This window comes from Notolepis coatsorum (genome assembly GCF_963971535.1).
Source record: "Notolepis coatsorum genome assembly, chromosome: 3".
Taxonomy (NCBI): Eukaryota; Metazoa; Chordata; class Actinopteri; order Aulopiformes; family Paralepididae; genus Notolepis; species Notolepis coatsorum.
This window is the reverse complement of record NC_140167.1, coordinates 19,405,232-19,427,933: the sequence shown is the minus strand read 5'-3', so window position 1 is coordinate 19,427,933 and position 22,702 is coordinate 19,405,232. Positions and strand designations below refer to the sequence as shown.

Sequence of the window (22,702 nt, the reverse complement as noted above, 5' to 3'; positions counted from 1 at the left end):
TGGGGCCAGTGTTCTTTTATTTGAATCTTTTTACCTTTTCTCCTCTTTTTTTCTATTTTTCTCCCATCCCAATTCCAATGTGCCAATTCTTCCCTCCCCTGTCTTGAACGTTGCTCGCATATGCTCCCCACTGGCCGGTTGTAGGGAGGATAGAAGCCTTGCATCACGTGTCCCCTCCGGTACACGAGGAGGCAGCCTGTCACATCTTTTCACCTGCCAGCGCGGACTCTCATTGGCGAGGTGTAATGTGTGGGAGGCTCACACTACCCCCGCTATTTCCTGTCGCTGCTGGGCAGGCGTCCCCAACCGACCTGTAGGAGTCGCTGTCCACAACGTCCAGATTACCACCCATCGACTTCCACCCGCTAATTCTGCCAATTGAGTTAGTATGACGGCCGGCCCAAGCCGGAGTCGAACCCGGTGTATCTTGCGTTGGTGACGAGCGCAATGTCCGCTGCGCCACCCAGCCGCCCCGGGCCAGTGTTCTTTTATAGTGTCCTTTGTTTATGTTGGTTCAGGTCAGCCTGTCCCCGTTTCCTTTCCCCCTGCCTGCTGTTTACAATAAATATCCCGCTTTGAGTTCAGCATCGTTAGCTCCAGCCTGTTTGTCTGCATTTGGGTCCTCTACTGTACCTCCACACCTTACATGCCACTTGAAACAACGATGTAATGGAAATTAAAAACAAACAATAATATAGCCGCAAGCGGCAAAGAACAGGTTTCAAGTCAAGTCAAGTCATTTATTTATAAAGCACGTTTAAAAACTCAAGAGCCAACCAAAGTGCTGTACAATCAAAGCATATTATCAATGTCATAATATAAAATACACAATACAAAAATAGAAAAAGGCACAACAGGACAAGACAGTACATTAAGAGAATAGGACAACAGTAGGACAAAAACGGATAGGGGAGCACAAAGTACAATATAGCACACGGGACAGAGGAGCACAAGAAGAGATACTGTACAAGGGGGAGGGGGCATGGGAGTGTGTGAGTTAGGGTGTGGGAGAATCAGGGTTTATTGAAGGCTAGGGAATAAAAGTGGGTTTTTAGACGGGCCTTAAATGTCTCCAGCGAGGGGACAGATCGGATCTCTCTTTTTGAGTCTGGTGTGGGGGGGGAACCAGCCGAGCCTGGTTGGAGGATCTTAGTGACCTGGGTGCTGCGTAGGGGGTGACGAGCTCTGTGATGTACAGGGGTGCTGCACCCGATTGTGCCTTAAAGGTCAGGAGGAGGATTTTGAAGTCTATTCTAAGTGGGACTGGGAGCCATGTAGGCAGTGCCGTCTGGGAGAAATGCAAGGCCCTGTGTGAGATTTAAATGTGCGAGGCCCTGCGCGAAATGTTTTTATTAATTAATAATTAATTAATTAATAAAAAATGTTTGCCTTCAATTTCCTAAAAATATTAAATCAGGTTGTCGTCTCCATAGGCGCCGATTTATGTTCCTGCCAGTGGGTGCTCAAAACAGTTGAATGCCCTACTAAACTTTCTGCAAAAACCATAGCCTACATCAGGGGTCGATGTAAAAAGTAAACGGTCCATTGAAACCAATAGCATATATCTGCAGAGCCGCAGAGCCCGGAACAAGTCAGACACATTCACGTGTCTACACTATTCTACAAACTGTGTCAATAACATAGTATAGCATGTAAATTAGAAGTAGAAATGAGGTCACAGTGTTCAGTATAGACATATGTACAATGTTCGATGCAGAATAGACGTAACTGAGTTACCATATAATATACAATACTATGCAGTGTACTAATATGAGTGGGGGGGGGGGGGTTGGGTAGGAGGGGTGGGTGGGCGACACTGTACAACTGTACAAACAAAACTGTACATTGGATTATTGACATGACCACGTGTCTAAACTATTCTACAGAAGATTATCTGAGGAGAACTCCATATATAGAATTAAGAAAGCTGATTGGACCAACGTATTATTAGAATAATGTGCTACTATTGGGGGAAATCAGAGTATAAATAAGAATGTAGAGGAGAGAGAGAGGAGGCCAGCCCACCGACCCGTCCCCAGGGGGTCAGGCTGAGCCTCCATCCATCCACCAGAGAATGTGCTGTTATACATGTGAGTAGAATCATGGACTCATTCTTGTTGGTTAGAATAACAATAACATGTACAGATTCCTACCTTAGACCAGGTTGTGCCCATGTGTATGGCTTAGTACATTCTCGTTTCATACATAACATGACTACTATTTATGTGCAAAACTGTCTTGATGTGAAGAAGCCACCGTGTCTGGGCTATTTGACTATATAAACCTCATCAACCCTTTTGTACAAAGCATGTATTATGATGAATAATTCCTGTATGTAACTGATGCCTTATCCACCTTTGGCCCTTTGGCAAATAAATCAGTTTGGACCATAAGTTCCTCTTTTGTCTGGCTACACAAGTTATTTCTCATCTGACTAAAAGTCAGGGGAGGACCATGTTTCTATCACTCTCCTTTTCCTCCTTCCGGGTGGCAACCTCATTGTGCTGTAAATAACCTTAGGTATTGTATAGAATATACGACACACACATTTTGTACATTTGTAGTGCCCCTTAGTGGTAAATTTGTATGTCGTTTTTAGGGTATGTTTCGAGTAGTTATCTGGACATATCCTGCATATTTGGCTATGTCTCTGGCTGACAAGTGTGCCCAGAGTCATGGGTAACCCTGAGCTAAATGTATAGAGGATGTCAGAGCATTCCATAGTAAGCGGATTTCTAAAGGTATAACAAAGCAGTAAGAGGGTGAACATTGACCTTTCCATCACAGCAGATTCCTCCTGAGCAACGTCAGAAGGATCCGCCCCTTCCTGACAAAAGAAGCCACCCAACTCCTCGTCCATCAAGTTTATACTAGGTCGGATAGTACAGCAAAGTTACGTCCTATTCATCAATCTCACAATATTTGCTAACGTGACATTTTACTGGGTTCAAACTGACACAAAATGTTGATTTATTCATTATGATCCGTTTGAAAATTAGAAATATAGGCCTCTCTCTTATACATGCCTCCTCCTAATACAAGCCTGGTATCCACTACAGTTGAAACAAATACAAGCCGGGGTTACTATTAGAGGAATTACGGTATTCTATATATTTTTTAAAGTGACATATAAAAACGCCACTGTGCGTGCGTGCACGTGTGTGTGGGGGGGCCTCCACAAGAATCTGGCCCAGGGGCCTCTGAAGTCTTAATCTGGCCTTGCCCAGATCGATCAGTTTGTCAACCAGTCTGGTCGAGACTATGGTGTTGAAAGCTGAACTATAGTCAATGAACAGCAATCTCAAATAGCCCCCCTTCTGACTTTCAAGGTGGGAAAGGGTGTTGTGCAGTACCTGGGAGACCGCATCGTCAGCAGGCACGTTGAAACTTTAAATCGGTAGGGGGTGCGGCCTTTGAGATTTTTTTTGCGCAGTGGAGAAAAACAGAGTCGGGACACATTTCCTTTAGTCTAGCCTGTACCCCCCAGACATGTTGCTGGCCCCGTCAAAACAGTATCCTATCAGCCTCTCCATGGGCAGGTTGAGGCGTAAAAGAATGTCTTTTATACACAAAAACAGTGTCTCGGCTGTTGTGTCTGGGACGGGCATTGTAAAAACCCCAAAAGAAGTTCTGAGCTTCCAAGTTGTCATCGGCGAACTGTATATTACACGAGAATTGTTCTTTTCCAGTGACATCAGTGGTTCCGTCAGCGCTCAAGCCAAAGAATGGGCTTTTGGATGCTTTGCCTCTAATTTGTCGCTGAATATCATGGGCAAACAGCTGTAAGATTTCGTTTTGGATGTTGTTGGACATCCAGTTGTCTCTCTTTTGGAGCCAATTCTTCAACTCGGGATCAGACTCGGTGCGCACTCTTTCCATCATCAGCTGCCATAACACCCCATCCCTATTTGCATCACCCCTCAGTGGAAGCCCCTAGCGCCCGAGGGGGGGTATAGGGGAACAGACTCAGTTAACTCTTCAATACCTGATGCTGAGGCTGAACCTGTCGTCTCTGTCTCTCTCTGACGTTTATCAGATTTAGTTGGACTGTCACTGGGACCGGCGGGACGTTTCGAAAAGAAATCTGATATTTTTCTTTTCTGCAAGTGAGACATTCTGTGCTAGCAAAGTCTGACTACTGGCTAAATTCGACTGACTGCGCAAGCACTGTATCACAGCTCAGTGGTTCGTGGCGCGTGGGATGGGCGGGAGACGGGAGGTGAATACAATTAGTTGTTTCACCTGTCATTCAATCAGTCTGTGACTGTCTGTCATCACTCGAAAATCTACTCTGCTGCAATCTTGTTGGTTTTACTAGTATGATTGTGTACGTACAGTAGTGTAATGAATGAATGAAAACTTTATTTAACAGATTGGAGAATGGCTACAATACAGTACGGCTCAATACACACAATATTAAAATGGTGAAGTGCTTTGAGCAGGATAAACTTATAATATACAGTGTTACAGTTATACAGTTACAGTATATAATATACAGATATATAAATACTGTCAAAATAAAAATAAAACATTACAAAAAAAAAAAAAAAATGATATAAAACAAAAAAAAATGTCTTTGCAATAACTGAGGGGGGGGGGGTGCTACCGCACCCCCGCACCCCCCCTTCCAACGTGCCTGGTCGTCAGTGGACTTGTTTGTCCTGTATGCAAACTGCAATGGGTCCATGTTACTAGGGAGGGAGGCACAGATGTAATCATTGACCAGCCTCTCAAAGCATTTCATGACCACACAGGTGAGTGCCACCGGTCTGTAGTCATCTAGGCCTGCTGGGGAGGAGTTTTTTGGTACAGGGATTATAGTGGACACCTTGAAGCAGGCAGGGACCACAGACTCGGCCAGGGATAGATTGAATATAGTGGTGAACACCGGGGCCAGCTGATTTGCACAGGACTTGAGTATTCGTCCTGTTATCCCATCTGGGCCTGCATCTTTCCTAGTGTTTACCCCCATGAACGCTCTTCTCACGCTGTGTCCCGTCAATGAGAGAGTGTGTGTCCCCCCCGTGCGGATGAACCCCCCCCCCAAGGGTGAAAGGTTCATAAATGGCTGAAAAGTTTGTAAACAAAGATTTTTTTAATTCACATAATAGGAAGCACAGGGCCCCGTTCCCCGTACGTGGCTAACTGAGTTAGCCGGATAATCTTCAGGATAACTTGACATAAGTCAGCCTCTTTGGTTCCATGTAGCAGGTTTGTCTAAATCACTATGGCAACAGATTGAACTTTGAACCTGCTCCAGCGCAGGTTTATTTCAGTTCGCTGGATAAACTGGCCACTCCCTCGCAAAGAAAAGCCAGCTCCCTTCCTCACAGATCTCATTATACCATTCTGAATTATGTTTTTGTGTTTCGTTTTTCTAGAGGGGGCTTTTGTCCTAAATAATGCACGTCATAGCTATACGGCCCTTGCAAGTCGCGACACATGTGGTTATTTTAACAACGGAGCATTGCAAATGTGAATCCCGCAGGGATATTTTTAATGAATGAAACCGGGCGTTTGGCTCTGATTCGTTTCATATTCTCCGCTGTGGATGTATTTGCTTAACCGGAGCGCCCGGATTATGTTTCATTCAAGCATAAATTGAAGCGTCTTTACGCGTGGATTGTGGATGTGAATTGCAAGGAATCTGAATCTGTGGATTGTTGAATTGTATCACTGTCACTCACATGTTATTGTGATATTGTAACTGGGATTAAAATGTCTGAGGAGATGCGCTGTTTGACGGATTTGATGACGTGGCCTTGAGAAAAGTGAATGAGCAATTGCAAATGTTATCTGATGATGAACAAGAGGGTGATGAACATGACTGGTATGAACCAAAGGTTAATCAATTCAATGCATGTATGGATGATGTCCGAAACAGATTAAAACCTGATTAATAGTGAAACTGTTAATAGCCTCCAAGCCTCTCTGACACCGTTATTTCGGGAATCGCGCTTTGAAAACGTTGGGAACCATGTATTTTATATAGTACATGAATCGATACCTAAGCGCATACGGCGGTGACATCGTGCAGAATAATGCCACTGAAACATGATACAATAAATTACACTATATATGAACCAATATTATGACACCTGGCCGTGTGTCGAAGTGTCCTTGAGCAAGACATTTAACCCCTAACTGCTCCCGATGAGCAGGTTGGCACCATGCATGGTTCGGTTGCCTCTGCCGTCGGTGTGCATGTGTGAGTGAATGGGTCAATGAAAGGCATAAATTGCATACGTTTTTCAAACAGTGTTCAATTGTCTTCCAACAAGATCATCTGCAAACAAAATCACTTGACGATCAGTCCATTGATCAAGTTAATATATTGTCACTACTGTTAATAAATAATACGTTATTTTAATTTTTCTACTTAAGACCGAAGCTTGTAACAGATACTTGAGTAAAATCATGGAATTAATGTAAAATCAACACAAAGAAAGTATATTTAGATTCAAAGACTATTTTAATAGCTTTCTTTGAATACAGTTTCTCTCCTGTGAAATACAAATGTTCAACAAAACCATCAAAATTGACTCAGCTAGACCGCTTTCTTATATTATATTGAAAATGTTCCACTCCATAGATTAATCTAGATAAAAAATAATTAACGCTTTAAATTATTTAAATTAATCTCCAGAGTTAAAGCATTAATTTTGACAGCCCTAGTTATTTTACAATACAAAAAAGATACACTCTGGTCTGACATACAGTATCTCTGTTTGCTTGTTCGTAAACTTTTCTACCTAAAAGTTTTACTAAAATAAGTTTCTGACAACATTTTGGCCATAATATGGACACTTTAACACGTTGAGTGCCACGGGTCCGGTGCCCCGGAACCCTGTTGCGTGCCACCACCCACTTCAATGATAGAGCTCTCATATTTGCGAACGCATTAACTATATCTTAAATTATGGCTATGTGTATAATATGGCCGTCGCTTATCAATGACTTGTTTGCAGTCAACATTGTCGAAACGGATTGTTTTTTAATCGGTTCATTTCCGTTTTATACCATTTTGAAAAACACTTGTTTCTTGGAAGTTTCAGAAAATTTCAGAAGATTCTGTGATAATCACCCTTTACTGGAATACACTGGAATACACAAAACACGTTGTAATTCTTCTGCCTATTTATGAATAGTTTTCAAATAAATGCTAGATTATCGATAGTATATGTGTACTTATGCACGCTATAGAAGCGGGCTGAAAAATCGATTATCTTATTTCCTGATCGCACACACACACAGACACACACATACACACATATGGCACACGCTGATATATAAAAATAGCTCTGATTATCCCAAGACTGGTAAAATAGATTCCTTACCTCAGATCAGATGTTCTCCAAAAAGATTATTCCAATTCCTGATCGCCATTCCAAATATCGATCGCGTTTATTGATCCAACGCTGGGTACTGGAAACACACATTTTCCGCTGTTCTGAGGGTGGGCGGTGACTTCGATCGTCTCCGGTTAAGAATGGTAAATGGCTGCATTTATATAGCGCTTTTATCCAACGCGCTATACAATTTCTTCCTCACATTTTTACCCATTCACTCACCGACGGCAGAGGCAATCATGCAAGGTGCCAACCTGCACATCGGGAGAAATTAGGGGTTAAGTGTCTTGCTCAAGGACACTTCGAGATGCTGCCCGGGAGGAGCGGGAATCGAACCGGGAACCTCCGGATTATACTGTAGGTCCTGGTCGTTGTAAACTGCGACTCCTACTGGTCGGTCGGGGCGCCTGTTCAGCAGGGAGGGGATCTGGGGGAAATAGCGTGAACCTCCGCACACGTTACGTTCCCCCAGTGAAACTCCTCGCTGTCAGAAGAAGCTCTGCACATGTTACGTTCTTACTGCAGCTGCTAGAATATTGATGACAGAATGGCCAACAACGTTTACAGCACTAGTCAATCAATCAATCAATCAGTGTAACTGCTCGCTGTCAGGTGAAAAGAAGCTCAGCGCGCGTTACGTTCCCCGAGTGAAACTGCTAGCTGTGAAAAGAAGCGGCTGGCGACTCCACATGTATCGGAGGAGGCATGTGGTAGTTCTACAGCACCCTCCCCAGGCCGACAGCGGGGCAGTGCGTGCAACAACCAGGAAGGGAATTGGCATAACGACTCAATTGGGATGGGTGAAAAAATACAGAAAAGCCCAAAAATAAATAGAACATAACGAAATATATATAAATAATGTTTGCCTAGCTCCTAAAGATCCACCGTCTCTAGCTAGTAGCTAACGTGATGCAGATTCACATTTTTACCTTCCATCCCCAGGTTGGGAATCCATCCTGCCTGCCTGTGGACTCTGGATGAACAATTGGAGAAATCGAAGAGGGAAGTTTGTCTTTCTCCTCATAGCTACTCTCCTCATCATCGTCATGATGATGTTGCAGATGTCCAACACAACCCCACGCCTAGTCCAATCCTTTTTCCCCAGACAGATCTCTGCCGCCACCATCACCCCGCTTTGCCCCAGACAGATCTCTGCCACCACCATCACCCCGCTCAACAACACCAAACATCTGCTGGTGTCAGCCTACATGGACCAGAGGGTGAGGGGTTGGGATTTACGTATCATCGCTATATTCTCGATAGCATCGGTCCAGCCCCTCAGCTGTTTTTACTGCTGCACGGACCACTGGTCAGGTGGGACTCCAGCTAAGATCATAGTACACGAGGAACACTTTGGCTTTGCCTTTGTGACTACGGACGTCATGTGTCGGATACCCCCGACCTGCAACGCCACACACGTCACCCTGTCGCCCTCCTCAGACGACGGGCAGTGGGTGAACCAGACCTTCCTCCCCATAGGGAACCAGGAGGCCAGGGGGAAGCAGGAGGAAGGGTTCCAGTTTAACTTCACCGTCTGCATCTCAAACCTCTTTGGGGGATACAACAACGTGCTTCAGGTTACACAAGCCCTGGAGATGTACAGGTCAGCACCTAGCAACGTGCGTGCGTGTGCGTGTGTGTGTGAGAGAGAGAGACCAAAGGTTAATTTGTTTTTATAATGAAACACACAACCAATAAGGTGAATTGAGTTTGGCTGAAACCATTATTGTCCCCAGGGGATAAATTGTGTCATTGTTGACACCCATCACACGACATAGAGGAAGAAATGAAAAAATCAATAAGAATCCAAAACTAGACAATACAAAATATTAGAAACAAGTCAATCAATGAATAGAATGATGAAAAGTCAAAATCATATAAGTCAAAATGATATATACAAAGCACATAATTATTTGAGTATGTATAGAATATTTGATTTTATCTGATTTTATTAGGAAAATTACAAGTATCATACATAACATTGAAGTATCATGACACTGTACTCCAGAGGATTGCACTTAAAAGCATTACTTAAAACTAGGGATGTCCGATATTATCGGCCGACCGATATTATCGGCCGATATCGGCAGTAAAATGTGATATCGGAAAATATCGGTATCGGTTTAAAAACAAACAAAACAATAACAATATTTGTTATATATATATCCATTGAAATTATTAGTTACCTGAAATTATTCAGTTTTTTGGATGGGGAAACCCTGCATATATCGGTATCGGTTGATATCGGTTGATATCGGTATCGGAAATTAAGAGTTGGACAATATCGGAATATCGGTATCGGTAAAAAAGCCAATATCGAGCATCCCTACTTAAAACACTTATTTCCAAAGTGGTCCTCGATGGAAAACATAAAAACACAATAAAACACAATAAAAACAATAAAACAATCAAAACAAACACAATCAAAACACAATACAACAAGACATAAAATACATTTCATACCCTGCACTATACTAAGAGAAGGTGGAAAATCTTTACAATCTCCAATCCTACACTTCTTCCCAAAGAAGCGCCTTTACTTTTGTTTTAAAAAAAAAAACACTTTAGGGGCGCCGGGTAGCGCAGCGGACTAAGCGTCTGTCTACCACCACAGAGACAGTGGGATAGAATCCAGCTGTGGTGCTTCCGGGTTGGCCGACCGTCCATACTAACACAATTGGCAGTGTTAGCGGGTGGGAAACCCGGTGAGGGTGGGTCCTGGTCGTTGTAAAACAGCGACTCCTACAGTTCGGTCGGGGCGCCTGCACAGCGAGGGAAGAATCTACGAGAGGTAGTGTGACCTTCCACACGTTACACTCTCCCAGTGAGAGTCCGCACTGCCAGGTGAAAAGAAGCGGTGGGCTGGCTACACGTGTGTCGGAGGAAGCATGTGATAGTCTCCGCCCTCCCGGACCGACGGTATGGGGGTAGAGCGCGCAGCGACCAGGAAGGGGATTGGGAATTGGCATAACGACTAACATTGGGATGGGAGAAAAACGGGAAAAAGAAGGACACTTTATAAAAATAAAACACTTTAGGCTTAGCGTGCATATGAATAAGGCTTACATGGATTAATCCCTGACTGAACTTGTCCAGACTGTTGGGCGTAGGTCGAGTGGTGATCTACAACACCAGCTGTGGGCCTGAGCTGGACCGCCTCCTCCACGGCTACAGCCAGGAGGGCTTCGTGGAGATGGTGCCCTGGCCCATCGACCAGCATCTCACCCCGTCCAAGGGCTGGCTCCACTCGCAGCACGGAGGAGACCTGCACTACTACGGCCAGATGACCACACTCAATGAGTGTATATATAGATCCATGGACCGGTCCCGTTATGTAATGTTGCATGACATAGATGAGATCATAGTGCCTTATAAACACGACAGCCTGATGCCTCTCATGGACATGCTCCAGCAGCAACATCCAAAGGTAGGAACGTGTGTGTGTGTGTGTGTGTGTGTGTGTGTGTGTGTGTGTGTGTGTGTGTGTGTGTGTGTGTGTGTGTGTGTGTGTGTGTGTGTGTGTGTGTGTGTGTGTGTGTGTGTGTGTGTGTGTGTGTGTGTGTGTGTGTGTGTGTGTGTGTGTGTGTGTGTGTGTGTGTGTGTGTGTGTGTGTGTGTGTGTGTGTGTGTGTGTGTGTGTGTGTGTGTGTGTGTGTGTGTGTGTGTGTGTGTGTGTGTGTGTGTGTGTGTGTGTGTGTGTGTGTGTGTGTGTGTGTGTGTGTGTGTGTGTGTGTGTGTGTGTGTGTGTGTGTGTGTGTGTGTGTGTGTGTGTGTGTGTGTGCACTCATATGTCGGTGTGCATGCAGAGATGGCCAAAAATAAACAACAAAATACCTGCAGAAAGTAATATATTTAACTAGAAGGGCACTCGAGAGAATTACTTCCCACATGCTACAGCACATGTCGACCTGTAAACCTATTTCGGAAAATATCAGGTAGACTGTGGAGACACATTATAATGATGTGTGGTCTTGCAAAGTAGTTCCTATCCCCACCTAGCCTCCTTCAGTAGCTCCTATCACCACCTGGCCTCCTTCAGTAGCTCCTATCACCACCTGGCCTCCTTCAGTAGCTCCTATCACCACCTAGCCTCCTTCAGTAGCTCCTATCACCACCTGGCCTCCTTCAGTAGCTCCTATCCCCACCTAGCCTCCTTCAGTAGCTCCTATCCCCACCTAGCCTCCTTCAGTAGCTCCTATCCCCACCTAGCCTCCTCATTAGCTCATATCACCACCTGGCCTCCTTCAGTAGCTCCTATCACCACCTAGCCTCCTTCAGTAGCTCATATCACCACCTAGCCTCCTTCAGTAGCTCCTATCACCACCTAGCCTCCTTCAGTAGCTCCTATCACCACCTAGCCTCCTCATTAGCTCATATCACCACCTAGCCTCCTTCAGTAGCTCCTATCACCACCTCCTTCAGTAGCTCCTATCACCACCTGGCCTCCTTCAGTAGCTCCTATCACCACCTGGCCTCCTTCAGTAGCTCCTATCACCACCTAGCCTCCTCATTAGCCCACTATAACAGCATTAGAAAATAATAATACATTGTTTAATTAGATCTCAAGTGTGTGTCTAATCTTCTTGGGGAATTCATACATAATACATAAACTTTACTTGATCATATTTTCTATTTTATCTATATTTGCATGTTTCCATCTCCACACTCTATCTGTTTCTTGTAGGTAGATGTGTTCCTCTTTGAGAACCATATCTTTCCCAAGGAGCAGTTTGAGCCAAGTGGAAGGTTCCACCTGCCCCAGTGGGAAGGGGTGCCGGGCGTCAATATCCTGGAGCACGTTTATAAAGAGGAGCCAGACAGAACCAAATACCAGCCTTTCAAGATGATAGTCAAGCCGAGGTAAACTCCTATTGTTGTTTATGAAGTGATAGCAACAGCAATCGCCTCTGAGGTAGTTCCGGTTCAGGCAGACTTGAGGCGATCGCTGCCACATGTATTTCCGAGGTTTTCCAAGTAATTTCAGAGTAATTTCGCAATGATGAATTATACTGACCAAAATAAACAGTGTGGCACTGTGACTTGTTTTAACGCTTTTTTGCGGTTTTGCCAAAAGGCTGGTAATGGTGCACTGAGTGGTTGCCACGTTAACTAAGTGGAAAAAGAAATGTTGGAAAAAGTGGGAAAAAAACAATGGGTCTCATTCCCGAACGGATTTACGACAAAGAATTTCCTCTCAGGCAAATTTAAGACATACTGTATTAGGGCTAGTAGCACGATTCCCCAAATGTTTCTGAGATTGGATTTGGCCGTGGCTGAGAGCAGAATTTAAGAGTGCTGAGGAGCACACTTATGATTGATTGACTGATTGAAAATTGTATTAACTTGACAGACTGTATTCTCCATGTTCTTAATGGCTTTATTTGGGAGGAATCATAGTGATTCCTTCATGTCAATGCTACAGGCCTCCTTAATTACTTAATTACTCCTTAATTAATTAATTACTTAATCATAATTAAAATAAATATGACAATAATTGTACGATAAGAAATTACGCATTTGATGTCGGAAAAATAAATAATATGGATTCATCTGATCACAGGGCAGCTGGATTAACCATATCTGAACCAGCTATTTTGGACAAATGTATAATTACTTTAATTACTCGGATATTCAAACACAATTATGCAATTATTGTGAAATGATTGAAAATAATAATTATTTAATGCCTTCTGTGGAATTTATATTTCTTATTTGTTACATATCTGTTTTAATGATTAATTATACATTTGAAAGAATGCAGGTCAACATGCAATATATCCCATTGATTGGCATACAATGGGACAGACCTTTGTTTGATCTAGCTATAAACCTGCATTCCTTCGAATATATCATGAATCAATTAAACTGATTATGTAGCCTACTATACACTATAACACTGAAATGACAGTGGATAAATAAATAAATAAGAACTAAAGCTAATCGCGTGGAAATAGACTGCATTCATATTCCATAAGTCTTGTGTGCGCCAGCATAAGTGTCTAATGAATGAACAGTAGGCTTATATTATTCTAATTACTTGTTTCATTAGGATTTAGTAGATACTATATATGCTCTGCCCTATACAGTACAAGTACAGTACACATATTAAGGCCGCCAGAGTCGGGCAGCGGACTGTGGTGGACTGTATCTGCGATCTCCAAATAAAACAAGTCATAGAATAATATAAGCCTATACTGCGTTCATTCATTACGCGTGTAGGCTATACAGTACTGCACGCGTGTGTGTGTGTGTGTGTGCGTGCACTGCGGCAGGTGCACCACGAGCTGTATATATGATGACAATACATTAATCTAATCTCATTTTGATCGGTCGCAAAGCGCTTCCGCATTGGGCTATTGCACGGCTGCACCATTAGTTGCCTTATAAGGAGCTCTGGAGGCATTGTTTTGTATGCAAATGACCTGAACAGGGATGCGCGTTCATGTTTCAGAATGCATCTCAGCTGTGATCGTTTGAGCCACTTAAGACATCTTCCCCACACGTTGGGGACTCAGAGTGAACTTGTCGTCGATTCTGTCTCAGTCGGTTCCAAGATAAGTCTTTCAAGAGAACTCTTTGGAAAATATTCGGGAATGAGACCCAATGACTACACATTAGGGCTGCTAAGGATTTGGATGGTCGACTAGGATTGGCCAAAATTTGCCGTTAGTCGACTATTGGTCGACTTAAAAAAATATATAAATATTTTTAAACCTTTTTTTTCTTTTTTCTTTCTTTTTTTATCATTCCATTTGGGCTGTGGGGGGTGCTTAATCTGTCTGAAGGAGTCGACTGAAAGCTTCTTGTCCTCTGCAAAAGCATGCAATTGGTCCACTGATGGATACATCTTGATATTTGTCTAGTCTAGTGTGTTCATTAGATGGGTGAAATCCTCTTTCAGTGCCTCTGTGCCTGTTTTCGTAGGCAGTTAGCCTCTGGTATGCATGCCATTAGCGTTAGCCACGCTTCTAGGCCTCTTTTCTTTTGGAAAGAATGATAAATTTTTTTTTTTAATTAAATAAAAATTATTCTATTCGACTAAGAGGTTGGCCAGTCGACTACGGCTCCTTTATGACCGATTAGTCGACTAATCGATTAATAGGGGTCAGCCCTACTACACATACAGACGTATGAGAGAGTCTTAGATACGGACCCATTCAAAGAGATGAGAGGGGTCAAGCCTTGTTAGTCTTGTTAGTACTTCTTACTGAAATGGTGGCAGAGTGAACTGACTTCTCTTTAGACAGACTTTGGTAGTATAAATGTATGCAAATTAGGTACAATCATGTCCCATGCGATCAGCAGGGATTTGCATGTATTATACAATGGCATGCAAATTTCTTGATTCTGATTGGCTGAAACACTTCTTTCAGACGTTATTTCTCATAACACACTCCACGTGATCCCAGAACCCGCCCACAACCGAATAACTTTTTTTTCCGAATCACTCCGCCGTTCGTGTTTTTATAAATGAAACCAAGATGGCGGACAATAATCTTTATGTATGGATGTTAATATCGTCATAACGACTCATTCAAAAACGATAAAGTCACGTGGAATGTGTTAGTTGCTTACACAATGTTGGATTATGTAATTGGTTGGTCATGACAGATGGCATTCGTTGTAGAACCTCCCTCTCCTTCAAAAGGACACTTCACTTCACTGTTAATAAAATTTTCAATCAACCAATCAATCAAATAACAACCGCTAACTTCACTGTTAGATGGCATGCTTTGTAGCAACCTATGTATAGATGTAGCACTGTCTATCTGTATGTCATATATGTTATGATGCATTGAAAATGGGGGACCCTGATGTAAACAAGACGAAAGTATTTCTCTTTATGAATGGATGTATTGATATCGTCATAACGACTCATTCAAAAACGATAAAGTCACGTGGAATGTGTTAGTTGCTTACACAATGTTGGATTATGTAATTGGTTGGTCATGACTCATTGTGAAACAAAATATAAATCACAGGAAGTGTGTTGTTAGATGGCATTCATTGTAGAACCTCCCTCTCCTTCAAAAGGACACTATCATTTAACTGTTAACACATTGGTCGCCAAAAAACGGCGTAAGTCGTTATTGCCCGCCATGCGTTGAACGCCAACAACGGCGTAAATCGTTTTTGGGATCAATATAAAAAAATATAATTCATCCAGCCTCCCTCCGGACTGCAGCGGCACCCTGTATGAGATTGCAACGCCTCAATACCGCCACCTGGTGGATGGTCGGGCGAGTTACTCTCGCCAAAACCGGAAGTGGCGATCGGTGCGTCGAGGAAATCCCTCCGGCAGTCATATCTTGTTACGTGGATCCAGACAAACACTCTAGTGCATTGGGATCGCTTTCGAAATGCAATAATCTATATAATTTCTGCATTTATTGCGCCATACAAACCGGAAATGGATGTAGGAGATCGACGTCAAATAATTGGGATATTTTTCCTCCAGTCTCATCGGCGAACGGTAAGAGGAATATAACGTTATTTTCAGCCCGATTGTTTATTAACACATTAACACATTGGGCACCATAAACGTCGTACAACGTGTTTCAAAGTCATGCGAATTCTGCCAATCCACGGCGTACGACGTTATTGAGATCATATTTAATTTTTTCGCCATGGTATTCATAATTCCCTCACCCAGCCTCGGCTGATACAGTGGGAGCCTGCACAACTCTGCAACGCTTCAATACTGCCGCCTGGTGGATGATCGGGCGAGTTACAACCGGAAATGGATCTCTGGTGATCTCCGTGCATCTGGGAAATGCGTCCGGCACTCACATATTGTTGCAGGACTCTAGACACACATCCGTGTATATGGATCGCTGCCATAACTCAATAATCGATATGATTTGGGCGTTTATTATTATTATACAAACCGGAAATGGATCTAGTAGATCGGCGTCAAATAAGTGGGATCTTTTTCCTCCAGTCTCATCGGCGAACGGTAAGGACAGTAACGTTACTTTCAGCGTGTTTGTTTATTATTATTAATGCAAACTGCTCTGATCAATATATCACCCATACTACATAAAGCATTTACTGACGATCACGGAATTATAAACGACCCCCCCCCCCCGTTCATCCACGCATGATGAGTCATAACGTTTAGGATCATGTACAGTTGAAATTTTTTATATAGTGTGTATCGGCAACAAACGGCAGTTGATAATCTATATATGCGTTTATGCCTATAACTCACGTTCTAGGAATTACTGCAGAAAACGATAAAAACATATTTATATTCTAGACGGTATTTTCGTATGAATCTATGAATGAAAAAGTATAACATTCCTACATCCTGAACGATAGATAATCGATGTTGAATGGGCCATAGTAATGTCAATGTTTATTTGAAAACTATTCATAAATAGGCCGAAAAATTACAACGTTTTTGTGTATGCCAGAATATTCCAGTAAAGGGCAATTATCACGGAATCTATATATTTTCCTGAAAAACTAGGGCTTTTCAAAATGCTATAAAACGGAAATGAATCCGTCTCGACAATGTTGACTGCAAACAAGTCATTGATAAACGACGGGCAGATTAGACACATAATTTAAGACAGATTATGCGTTCACAACGCTATCATTGAAGTGGGTGGCGGCATTCAACCATGTTTTGACCATGTTATGGCCGGTAATCAAAGTGTTAAGGGGAGACCACCCACCTAAAATACAATTTTCCTGATTTTGGGGCAATTTTGAGATTTTTGTATAATGTTGCCCCTTTAAAATAAAATATACAAACAATTATAGAACATTAAACCAATCAAAATCAGACATACAAATATGTATGCCACATTTTCTAATATAGAACAATAACAAATATACAAACATATAGAACAAATCAAATATCAATAAAACAACTAATATCAATAAAACAACAAACGGAGACATCTCAGAGAAAACTAAAACGTGCTCAAAAACAGCACGACATTCCATACACTAATACTCTAATACTCCTCATAACCACTAGACAAAGACATTCCAAATCAACACATAACCCAACACAAGAACCCATTCATTAGACACAGATTAGACCCAACCAAAATCAATCTCTTTCTGCATTACAGCCCCTCTTAGTCTCCTCTTGAATCCCACCTTACTGGTAATTGAAACCAAATACTGTGGAAGTCTATTCCAGTAGGACATTGCCCTGTACAATACAGTTTTCTTTAAGGCTTCAGTTCTGGGTCTCGGCAGGGCGAACCGACCCCTCAAGGCTTGTCTAGTGCCATAGCCATGACCATCACTAATAAGCACCAGCTGCAAAAAGAGGCACACAGGTTTATTTAAAGTATAAATATTTCTCATAAACAAAATAAGACTACACACTAGTCTCTCATTGACTCTCATCCATGACAGTTCCTTGTGCATTTTTTCAACACTGTTTCTAATTGAGCTATGCAATGCAAGTCTTGCAGCTCTATTTTGAGTAAGCTGTATTTTATTTAAGTCTTGTTTAGATGCATTTGACCAGATTGCTCGACAATAGTCCAGATGTGACAAAACTAGTGATTGTATATGACTTGCTTGGTAGCTGTGGCAGTTAAAAAATAGGCATTCCGTCTAATAATTGAAATACTTCTGCTCATTTTTGTTACAATATTGTTAATGTGAGTTGACCAAGAGAGTGTTTCATCTAGTATAACTCCAAGCAATCTGGCCTCCTTAACTTGTTCAATATCTGCACCCTGCAAAGACATATTTATATTTCTCTCTCTGAGCATGCTTTGAACAAATAATTAGACATTTTGTTTTGGATGCATTTAGTTTCAGCTTATTTACCGTGACCCATTCAGAAATCTGCATTAACTCGCTTTGAAGAAGACTGCTGAGGTCTTTGGCATTGCTTGCCGAAGCATATATTGTAGTGTCATCTGCATAAATGGAACTGCTTGCATTTTTTTTTTAACTATGTGGCATATCATTTACAAATATTGAATATAATAATGGTCCAAGGCAACTTCCTTGAGGAATGCCACATTGTAGCGTTTTAACGCTTGGTAAAGTTCCATTAAACAGGACACATTGTTGTCTCATGAATAAGTAATTTCTCATCCAGTTAGTAGCTGAGTGTTCGAAACCATAATGAACTAGTTTTGTAAGCAGCAGTTCATGATCAATGAGATCAAAAGCTGTGCTAAAATCTAACAGTACTGTACCAACTACCAACTAATAATTGTTGACAGTTGATCTTACATTACGGTACTGACCATTTGAACGGGGACTCAGACATTTGCAATCGTACATTTTTTATAATTTTATAATTTGCCACATACACTTATAGAATATACAGTATGCACTGCTTTATCATGACACATGTAATATGGTCAGACTTGTGGTAACAAATGGCAACAAATTTGAATATTCAAATACATGTAAATCAAAGCAATTGTAGCTTGTATTACTATAATACTAATGAAAGGTTGATACAATATATATATATATATATTTTTTTTAAATATATTGCTTTGTGTGCCAACTTGCACATGCATACACAAATTAGTCATAATATGAACGTGTTCTTAAGCCTGCCAATGCTTGGGTATGTAACTTACAGGGCAGTGGACCAGACGTCAGTGCACGGCGTACTCAAGAACTCTGGGCAAACGCTCAGGGTTCCTGCAGAGTTGTGTCATCTCATTCACGTGCGGGTCCCTCTCCGGGGGCTAGCCGCAAAGGAGCTCCAACGTGACACCAGGCTGTGGGACTTCAAGGAGGAACTGGTCCCCAGCGTGGACAAGGCCCTGAGGAGGGCCGGGCTACTGGGGTGAGAGGGACACAAGATGATGGACAGACACTCAAAAGGACAGGAAGGATTCTAATTCATCTTATACATCTAATTAATCAGGGGCTGCAGCACCCCCACCTGGCAGGGAGTGTAACTTAGGGTGACCAAACGTCCTCTTTTGCCCGGACATGTCCTCTTTTCACGCCCTGTCCGGGGCGTCCGGGGGGGGGGGGTTATAAATTCATGGAAATGTCCGGGGTTTCATGGTTTTTCAGTTTCAGTTTCAGTTTCACGGCCCTTTGCGAGCATCTGAAGGCTCGGGACTGCATTTTTCGCCGAACATGCCGATATGTCAGGCGTGCGACTTTTTACATGGCGCGCCAGATTATCACCCCGCACTCCCGGAGAAGCATGCAGCTGCAGAGCCGCAGAGCCAGCGGCGCTCTCAGGGCCGCGCGCTGACGGCCGCGCTGTGAGGGCCGCGCTGTGAGGGCCGCTCAGCAGCGCCACCCACCCAATGGCTGAATTGGAGTATTGCACTGTGCGGGCACAGCTGCGAGATCTGCGCGGGGCCAGACTCGAGGGAGTAAATTAACTATACTTTTGCTCACAAAAAAAAATATCTTGAATGAATGCGTTTATTTATTTCGAACATAAATTGAAAATAAATAATAATAAAAAACAAGTAATAAACAGATTAAAAAACAAACAAGCAGGAGTATAGAATGAAGTGTAAACATATGTATTCCTACCCCCTTGATTGATTGATTGATTGAAAACTTTATTAACAGATTGCAGAATGGGTATACAATACAGTACGGCTCAATACACACAATTGTTAAGGGGATGCAGACCAGAGAAAGACTTTCGTCTTGTTTACATCAGGGTCCCCCATTTTCAATTCATCATAACATATGACATACATGACATACAGATAGACAGTATTCAGTATACCTTCACACTCTATTATCTTATGCATATTCACTCCACAAACTGAAATATACATACATTGAATGAACAGCCTGTTTCTTGAAGTTAGACTCTCCTCTAAATTGTAACCCCCCTCTCTATAACAGAATTTTTGGATGTTACCCGGGAGTGAATTGTTTCGTGCTTTAAACATGATTTGTGCAGTCTTAAATTCAGCCAGGTCCCAGAGTTTCATGGCATGTGATTAAAAAAATAGTGTGTTTGTGTGTTCCAGATATCCTACCTTATTGATAATCAAATCAAAATCAAATGTATTTGTAAGACCTGACAACACACGTTAATGTCCCTTCAGGCCCATGTCCCTTCAGGCTATGGATTTGCGGTGTTTTCCAGCTTATACAAAAAATATATATATTATTTTTGGAATATTGCAACTATACTAGACAAACGTGAGTACACAAGTTCAACTCATGTTCAGCCCTATGTTACTCATTAGCACTAAAAGTGATTTTTCTTTATTGTGTACGAAACTTCAGAATGTTATCTTTCAAAAGAGACCAGGCTTATGCATGTGCTATAAGCATAAAGTATAAAGATAAGCTTTGCAAAAAAAGTATGCAGTCCTCAAGTTCAAGTAAAATTGACACTTTTCTGGGCGCATGTTATGTGGTTAAATTTGGGATATTGCAACCACTGCAGAAAAATGTGAGTACACAAGTTCACGTTCAACTCAAGTTGAGACCTATATCTATTTCATTAGCACTAAAAGTGATTTAACTTTTTTACATTAGTAACTTCAGAATGTTATCTTTCAAAAGAGACCAGGCTTATGCATTTGCTATAAGCATAATGTATAAAGATAAGCTTTGCAAAAAAAGTATGCAGTCCTCAAGTTCAAGTATAAAAAAAAAAAATTGCTTTTCTGGGTGCATGTTTCCAAGCATATGTTAAAACAATAAAGGCATCTTTGAGTAAACTTTGAGTAGAGATTCAAGATTCAAGAGGTTTATTCATCACATACAGTACAGTACACAAGACATAGTGAAATTAAGGTGGCCATGCCCGCTTCGATTGTGCAAAGTATCATTAAGTATCTCGAGGCTGGGGCCAGCATGTCCTCTTTTTTGGAAATCAAAATATGGTCACCCTAGTGTAACTGCAAGGTTGTTTTGGCTTTTATTCCATTGTAATACCGTATCCTACTCAATTTCACCAAGCGGCACTGCAGATTTACCCTACTCTTGGAATTCATTACCGGCCAGATCCTCATAGGGGCGCTGTCTCGATAATGCAGTGTTATTAAAGCAGTGTTAAAGTTATGCGTGTAGCCGATGGCCTGGAAGCGTGTATATTTTCCCTAACGGAGTTGCACTTCCGCGTTCGGTTTGCGCGATCTGAGGGAAGGAGGCCGTTCACGCTAGTGTAGAGGGGCTAGTCGCTCAAATATATATCGTTTTATATATAATTGTACCAACACAGATATTAGGCAGTACACACATTGTCCTGCAATACATGTACAGTGAATGCACAGCTACATACGCCATTTCGCCCTATATTTCTATCGCTGCTGCGGTCTACAGATAAATGCAATTTATGCCATGAAACTGCCTAAAATATATTATATACAATATATATAATTGTATCAACACAGATGCACTGCATGGCACACATTGTCCTGCAATAAATGTACAGTTGATGCAGCTAATCACTCGTGTTTGAAAATACCTGAATTGAAAAAGACAAATAGATGTTTATATATTTTTTTATTTCGTGCACGTTGTGGAGAGGCTGTGCTCTTTGCACACAACACGTTTCGGGAAACCCAGCCAGGCGTCGGAGCGGCGGTGTCAGCCTCCCCGCTGGCATCGCTGTCTTCCTCCTCCTCCTCCACCTCGTCCGGAACCTCCGGGACCCAGTCCGCGTCCTCCTCCTCCTCCACTAGCGTGAACGGCCTCCTTCCCTCAGAGCGAGCCCACTTGTATCACCGGCAGCTGGACAGCAACATCGGAGCACTGTGATTGGTCCCGCCCCTATCTGCTCCCGGCCAATCAGATCGCGCAAACCGAACGCGGAAGTGTTAGCTCAGCACCCCCAACTCTGACTGACTTCCCGCGCCCCTGATCCCACCCCCTTCTGCTATTGTCACTTTATTGCCTGTAGCTAACCTTTGTGATAAAGATGCTAACTGGATATTCCTAAACCGAATAACTAATGCAGCTACAGTATACTTACACAACTGTTTGGCTAACACATTATTCTGATAGCAGAGATACCTGGAAATGTATAGAACAGGGGGCCCAAATTGATGAAGGTCAATGTACCCCTCACAAACTCATGATAAGATAAGATATTCCTTTATTGATCCCCTTGGGGAAATTTGGGCGTCATAGCAGCATGGGGGGGGGGGGGGCGGTACAGGTATGGGCAGGGTAATAGTAGAAAGACATAAATATAGGCAATACAATTAGATCTGAATATAAAAATATGAGTAAAATAGACCGTGTAAACAATATAATTAATTCTGAATATAAAAATATGAGAAAAATACAGTGTAAACAAAGGTGCAGACGAAGGTGTGACCTCTCGGTTATATTAACCGTTAACCCTTTCACTACCACACGACAAAGGGTTAACCCTTTCACAACCACACTGCAGAAGGTTAACCCTTTCACCACCAC

The 22,702-nt window shown here is 42.4% G+C and overlaps 1 protein-coding gene across 1 annotated transcript in view; it reads left to right on the top strand.

The window, feature by feature from the left end:
- Nucleotides 1–21,254, top strand: part of LOC311224925 (uncharacterized protein) — a 74,884-nt gene extending 53,630 nt beyond the window's left edge. The window contains exons 2-5 of the mRNA XM_084310083.1: nucleotides 8,292–8,952; nucleotides 10,446–10,776; nucleotides 12,033–12,208; nucleotides 18,924–21,254. Of these exons, the coding sequence (XP_084166209.1) occupies nucleotides 8,327–8,952; nucleotides 10,446–10,776; nucleotides 12,033–12,208; nucleotides 18,924–19,137 (1,347 nt within the window). The 5' untranslated portion in view covers nucleotides 8,292–8,326 and the 3' untranslated portion in view covers nucleotides 19,138–21,254. The remainder of the gene's footprint in view (nucleotides 1–8,291; nucleotides 8,953–10,445; nucleotides 10,777–12,032; nucleotides 12,209–18,923) is intronic.
- The last annotated feature ends 1,448 nt before the right edge of the window (nucleotides 21,255–22,702 follow it).